The 7,406-nt window shown below is 35.6% G+C and overlaps 1 protein-coding gene across 1 annotated transcript; it reads right to left on the bottom strand.

The window, feature by feature from the left end:
* Nucleotides 1-320: 320 nt before the first annotated feature.
* On the bottom strand, nt 321-1,860 carry LOC133839481 (uncharacterized). The gene is made up of 2 exons (XM_062271070.1): nt 1,680-1,860; nt 321-1,621 (listed from the first exon to the last, which is right to left on the bottom strand). The coding sequence occupies exons 1-2, from the start codon at nt 1,755-1,757 to the stop codon at nt 806-808; spliced, it is 894 nt and encodes a 297-aa protein (XP_062127054.1). The 5' UTR covers nt 1,758-1,860; the 3' UTR covers nt 321-805.
* Nucleotides 1,861-7,406: the final 5,546 nt, after the last annotated feature.

The following is a 7,406-nucleotide window of genomic DNA, read 5'->3' as shown; positions in this document are numbered from 1 at the left end:
ATAACAAAAATTTAAATTGAATGGTCTTTAAAATTTAAATAAAAAAAAAGCAGAAAAAAAATTGTATTTTTATATACAACAAATTTAGGCCGATCAAGCTATTCAAAAAATAAAACAGATAAAAACTAACAGTTATGTAAAGAATGTTGGCAGATATATTTAGTATATCTACAGATATGCAAAAATTTCAATTTTTTTTAACTTTTTCAAGGAACGGACAAGTTTGTATTTATTTACTTATTATAATTGCATCTTAGAATTAAATTCTATATTATAAAAATATACAAATATAACAATAATTATGTTACTATTCGACAATGACTTTCATCTGCTGTTACAAGTCGAAATTTTCGACGTCGATTACCGATATCTTCTTTTCTTATATGTATCGATAAAGCAGCTTTAAGGAACTATATTGTCCCTGTTTACATGTCGCTAGAGCAACTTTGGTCACACTATTTGAGTTCATACTAAACATTATACTTTTGAATTGTTGATTATTATTTTACAGATTACTTTCGATTTAATCGATTCATTTTAATGAATATCACGCCGAATAATAAATCCTAACTAATTACAACTAATCTTAAAAAAAATTAATTTCAAATGGCTTCTAGTTTCTACTGTAGATGCAATTCAAACGCAACTACCGCGAAAATTATGGGGCCACATGTGCCATGGCAGTCGAAATGGCAACTGGAAGTGGGAAATTTCTTAGTAGTTCTTTGATAGTAGCACCAGCTGAAGCCAGACATCGCAGTCAGTCAGGAAGTTAAAGTTTGTGTAACATATTTTTCGCTTAACGCTAGTTTAATTTTTCTAGCGACTCCTCGGCCTCGTCTATTTGAAGAATATTCTGAATCTGCGTCTGCTTCTTTCCACTGACATCGCAAGATTTATCCTTAGATGAACAAGTACATTCACCCTTTACACAATCACATTGACGCACCAGAGTTGTTGTATAGGGGAACGTAATGATCTTCCATACACCGCCAATTTCCAAAGTCTCCATGTGATAGCCATCATGGAGCAGAGCTCGACTCTGCCGCATGCCATAGTATGGTAAAATGGGCATCGTACAAACATCAAAACAATTCACATAGAACTGCACACAATTGACGATTGCGGCCAGAGCATAGACACTCGTGATGCTCTCATCAAAGATGTGCACGGCACTAAAGGGCGGCGTCTCGGCGCCGAATATGCCCTGAGCCTCTCTAATCGTATTGAAACCTTTCAGTGTGACCACACCCGAGGGACTGCTGCTGAAGAACAAATGCGTCACATTGTCCGTCACGAGTATGGGACTGGCGAATGGCGGAGCATTCTCCTCGTCGGCAACCACATATTTCACTCCGCCCAGCTTTAGTTCGTTGAGGCTGCGCTCAAAATTTGGATGCAACGCCACATGCGGTTTCACCTGATGAAAGCGACTTCGCAGACGCTCAATGAAATCATCCTTTACCGAATTATGCACGGCCACACTGGCAAAGGGAAACGGCTGAAAGGGTTCGTGCATTCGCTCAGCCAAATAGTGTGCAGCCAAATTGAGATCGCCTCGCTCAAAGATGAACATGAAACGTGAATGCGTCCATATCTTGCTCACCGTATGATGTATGCTCTAAGCAACAATGTTGCTCTTAACTGTATTATTTTTATTGTATTAACCACATGCTTACCAGATCAAATTTTGGCTTATTGCATCGCGGATGACGCACGAGATCGGCCGTTAAAAAGTTGTCAGGTATTTGACACATTCTAATATGAATTAAACGATTTCCAAATAAATAATTTAGACAAGAACTAAATGCATATATATCAAGTTCATAAAACTACATTCAGCTATAAATATAACAAAAGCTTACTAGATAACAAAAATAAATGTAAAATATACATATTTATGATGAAATACAATAAACAGATACAATATAAACAGATTTAATTTGATGACATGAATTCAATACACTATTTGATCTCTTATTTCATAAAGTTTATCAATAATTCTTTTTCAATTAAGTGCAATAACTAGAAGAAAATGTAAGTCTTAGAACTCTTCTAATAAAATAAATTCTTTTTCTTAAAAATTCTTGAAACAAGGTTTTATCGGTGGCAGAAAATTTATTTTATTGCAGTGTTCTAGTTCTATAAACTAGAATAAAAATCTTGACTTGGAAAACTTAAAACAAGATTTTAATTTTTTAAAACATTTCTTGAAACAAAATTTCAATCAGTATTTTGAGGTTAAAAAATCTTGCTTCAATTTTAAATCCTTTAGTATTAAAATGTTCTTACCAAATAAAAATCGATGAATTATATAAAAAACAGCAAAAAATTAATTTAAAAAAAATCATGATAGCAAAGTATATTTAAAAATAATAATCACGAATTAATAATCAATGATATTTATAATTTAAGTTCTGAATAATAAAACAAACATTATTTTGTAGCCAAGTGTTATATTAGTATTTTAAAAATGTAATTTTTGCTTTAACAATAATTAATTAGTTGTGTTATTATTACCATGGATTCTCAACTGCTATCAACAATGAATAAATATATGTAAATGTCACCTTTCAAGAGCTAGTCATCAAAAAAATCACATATTAATACAATAAAATGCCGCACAACATTATTATTATTCGCCATATCGTCTTAAGACACATTATGGACTCTCGCTTGCAATAGATTAAAGATATATGCCGTTGGTTTTTGGGGACAAAGTTGGGCCACAATGTTGTTTTCATAGACAATAAGAAAACAAGCAACTACATGAGACAGATATGTAATTTCCACTGTGTACTCAGAGGCGCATAAACAAGACACAAGAGCCGAGGATCTAGGAAGCAGGACACAAAGCACACAAATCAAGCGCAGCGGCCGCTCGCCTAGTGAAAAGGCAAGGAAAACATTTCGTCTCTCCCGGCTGTGTTCTGATAAGAATGAGTCTCAGGCTTACAAGGGAGCAGCAAAAGCAGAAGCAGCAACAACAACAAAGCAACTACAAGAAAAATAAGTATCCTGGCAAGAAGGAGACAAGACAATGCTAATGCCATTTGCTCAAGTGCCATCAACTGGAGTGTTATATAAAGTCTAAACAAAGGTAATAAATAAGTTTTTTTAGGGCGCCCCGGTGGAGCGAGTTTCCAAGGTGCTGGTGATGGTGGAGGTGGGCGTAAAGTGTCTAAAGTGGGTGTGGCACTGCTTAGCTCTTAAGCCCATAAAGCGGCTAGACTTGATGACCTCGGGCAGGCAGGCATGTGGCATGTGGCATCATCTGGCGCTGTGCCACATTTGCGACCACACATTAAAAATAAGAATGAAATTCCGTTGAAATTGCGGCCACAAAACGTATACAAATTAATATAAATAAATTATTGTTACCTGTTTGAAATCACAATCATTTCGGTAACCGTTTGCGGTCGTTTTGTTTTTCGCAATGCAAAAAAAAGCCATTTAAAATTATAAATCAACTAATTTGATTGTAGCGACAAAAATACCTATCAAATGTATTTTTCACCTTGATGTTAAGGCACTGAAAATTCTTAACATTTAAACTTAAATTGGATGTGAAAGGGAATTATCTGGTTGAATCGAAATTCATGTCAGTATGTTGTGAGCACTATTTCAAACAGTTAGCCAGAATTGTCAGCTCGTGTCCTGAAACATTTCAATTTGATAACAGACATTGACAAAAATGAACTAAAAGAGCAGTCAAACTGTTTGCAACTATTGCATTCAATTATTCATTTTGCATGCAATTTGAAATTAGAATTTGAAATTTCACTCTGGCAACATTTTAATTAAATTTTTCGACCACACACATACACTGACACAGCCTTACACACACATACACGCACGCATGAGGAGAGTCTGTCGCAGTGAAACCGCAAAAATTACGTATACGCAATGTATTTGATATTAAATTAAAAAAAGTTGACGGCGCGAAAAGTTTGACTTAGTTCGTTTCGGTCAGTTAGTTTTCCACCATTTAGCCATAGTATATAGTTTATACACTTTTGTGTTGTTAGTAAATTGAATTTTGAAGTGTAAATGTAATTTGCTAAGCTGCTACTGCTGATAAAAGTGACAAACTGCTCGCCGTGATTTCGATTTCACCACATTTGCGTCAAATGTAATTCGTATTTAAACGCATTGTAACTCTTTCATGCCACTTGGGTCAACTGTAATAACACGCTGTAAGCATTAACTGAGCAGCACCAGCAATCGACCCCCTCTCTCTCTCTCTCTCTGGGCACTTGAAAGATATGCCATGGCACTTATCGTGCGAATTGTGTTCGTATTTGACTGGGGCGAAAGGCAAATAAAATATGAAAATGGCTGGTGCCAAGCGTTAAACGCAATGAAAATGCTAGCCAAATGTATGGTGCGTTCGTCTGTGAAAATGTGTGTATGTGTTGTGTGTGTGTGTGGAGGCAATGGGCGTGGCAAGCGCCGGAAGTGCAAATAACTGTTGCCAAACATTTTCGAGTCGAAAAATGTGCGCGTTGCATACAACATTTGAGCAGCAGCAGCGGGAGAGCGGCAGCATAAAACGGAGGAATGCCAATGGGAATGGCTAGAAGAGGAGTTTGGTAGGAGAAGGGGGAATGGCAGGGGAGATAGTGTACTCCATGACTATCGGCTGCTCGGTGCCTCTCAAGCTCTGTCGTTGTCGTCGTCGTCGTTGTCGGTGGGTTCAACATGCCGCTTGTTGCAATGCATGCAAACAAGATTTAACGATAAAATTTTAATTAGTGCATAAATGGGCGCTTGATTGTGTGGGCGTGGCATAGCATAGCGCAAGACACATATACCAACACACCAACATCAACACTCACACACGCAAACACACACACATGCACATTGCGGCTTTGGCGCATTTTGCTTTTATTTGTTTTCGCCTGCAGGCTACGCCAACTCAGTGGCAAAAGGGGAAGGTGAATGGGGGGATGTGCATGAAATTAAGCAATTTTGAGTGGCACAGCGCATACCCAATGTGTGCATGTATGTATGTATGTGTGTGTGTGCGAATGAGTGTATGAGATTGCACAATATTTGGCAGCAAAAGCATTTGGATTCGATGCGTGCTTTGTTTAAGACTCCCCCGATCAGCGATTCATGGAATGCGAGTGCGATTCCAAGAGTATAAATTGTGCTGAGTGCTGTGCATTTTACCGCCTTCCTTTCGCTTTACAGGTGTTGATGACTATTATCGGAAATATACGAATTATTCAATTTCAACATCAAACATTCTTGCGGGCCTTTTTTGATTTGGCCGCTGGATATTCGAGTACACTTCACAAAAGTTAAATTTCAGTTTTGAGTTTTAGTTTGGAAGATATTGTTTGAAATGACAAATTTAGATTTTTTAAAATTTTTTTTGTTTGACATTATTGCCTCAAAAAGTTTACATATTATTAATAAAATGCGAAGTTTTATCGTCACGCATCACAAAATTAAATTTTGTATTTTAACAAATTGGAGAATATCGATCACTTTATTATTCGGATTTTATAGCACAGATGAGTCGAATAGCATGTTATTGTACACAGATAAACAAAAAGCAAGTAAGAAAGCTACAGTAGAGTTTGCTCAACTTCGAGATACCTTTTACTTATTTTGAATAAGAGCAAAACAGTGCGGTAATATTCTTTAAATATACAACATAAAATATATCAATGGCTTTATTTGGGAATATGTAAGCATACGCTCTGTTGTTGTTTTTGTGTGTGCAGAAAGCTTATTCGAAGAGAGCGATACCCATATCGTCATCCTTAGACTCGGATTCCTCCTTCTTCTCCTCCTTCTTGGCTTCCCTTGGCACACAGTTATAATACCCTTCATTCCTATGTGTACCTGTATCTTTTATATCACCATCCCAGTAATATTACCCAATAAACATTAGCCAATGGATGTAGTTATTTCAACACAGAATAAATTAATAATAATTCAATCATATCATTAATAGAATGCACAAATTACAATTGTTAAACAAATTCAATTTAAAAACTTAATTCGCCAAAACTGCCAATTTTAAAAAGTTAATCAATATTAATTAATTTACAAATATTAATTAAAATAATGTGAATAATAATTCCAATTAGCTTAAATTTTACTACCGACGAGTAATTCATTGCATACATTACAATCTGCTGTTATTATTTATCACAGCTATTATAGCATAAATTTATCAGACGAAGAGAAAGATTATAAAATTTTTCGTCGGAAAATATCTCACTAATTTATTAGTTGATTTATTTACCATTATTCGTTAAAATAATTAATAATAAATTGATTTATAAAATTATTGTTAAAAATAATTAAAATATTCAGCTTTTCTATATTACGTAACGAGTGATTCACTGTCGAGCACACTTCACTGCAGTCTTTACTTGATTTCAATCCAGTATAAAATACATTGTTGCATTCAACTCTGACTATTCAGTTGTAACACACATATGTACGTACATATGTATTTCAATAGATTTTTTACTTTACAGCCAGAAGCCAGAAAAAGACGTGGCGAAATGTTCGCAGCAAAATGTTTGCATATTTGCGTTTATATTAGAAATCACACTCATACACACACACACACACACACACACACATCGTTCGCACACAAATACAAACACTGTGTAGTTGGTTACTATTTCATGCATGATTCTATGGGTGCTTTGGGTGTGAATACCGTTGACTGCTTTGCACCGTCGGGCCTGGCAAAATACCCGTAGTAAAAGTATCTTCAACTACGAGGATAGACTATGTAGAGAAATGTGCGATGCATGCAGTAAGCATACGATGGAACACAACAGCTCGACAGGTACTAACTTTATTCAATATTGCTACATTTCTTTTTTTTTGCCAACCTTCTGAGTATACCCTGTTATCAGCAAGCTATATAGAGGGTATAACGAATCAATGAATATTTAAATAAGAAGCAAATGGCTTTTACAAATTGTTCTTTAATTCAATCTAAAATTAAATGATTAAATTATATTTTCAGCGTTTCTTTACAGGGTATCTACTGAATGAATACCCTTGTCACTGTTACATTTTCTTGGTTTCCGCCTTTTGCTGGATGTCTACTTTTATTTATTTTAATTCTCCAGCTCGGGTTCTCGTCTCGGTTTTTTTACAGCTCGCCTCGATTGCTGCTCGACATGCACTTTGCATACATTTTGCTTTTACGATCTTGATGCTGCGTTTAAATATTTAGTAGATAGTAAACTATGTCTGTCTACTTCTCCGAGGCGTGTGTGTTGCGTGTCTGTTAAAATATTTATTAAAATAACCAAAGGTCCGCAAGCATGTGGCAAAGGTTACCATCGAAACTCAGCTTAAGCAGCAAGTCAAATATGATGGAATTTTCTTATATAAAATGCCTAATGCCTACAATTCAATTTGCA

Source organism: Drosophila sulfurigaster, chromosome 2R (assembly GCF_023558435.1).
Source record: "Drosophila sulfurigaster albostrigata strain 15112-1811.04 chromosome 2R, ASM2355843v2, whole genome shotgun sequence".
Classification (NCBI taxonomy): Eukaryota; Metazoa; Arthropoda; class Insecta; order Diptera; family Drosophilidae; genus Drosophila; species Drosophila sulfurigaster.
Note: the sequence above shows the minus strand (reverse complement) of the source record. Positions and strands in the feature narration are given on the sequence as shown.

Coding starts and splice junctions, on each gene's coding strand:
- LOC133839481 (XM_062271070.1), bottom strand. CDS start 1,757: ATGTGTCAAATACCTGACAACTTTTTAACGGCCGATCTCGTGCGTCAT. Junction 1,622..1,679: donor ATAAGCCAAAATTTGATCTG/GTAAGCATGTGG, acceptor ATTGTTGCTTAG/AGCATACATCATACGGTGAG.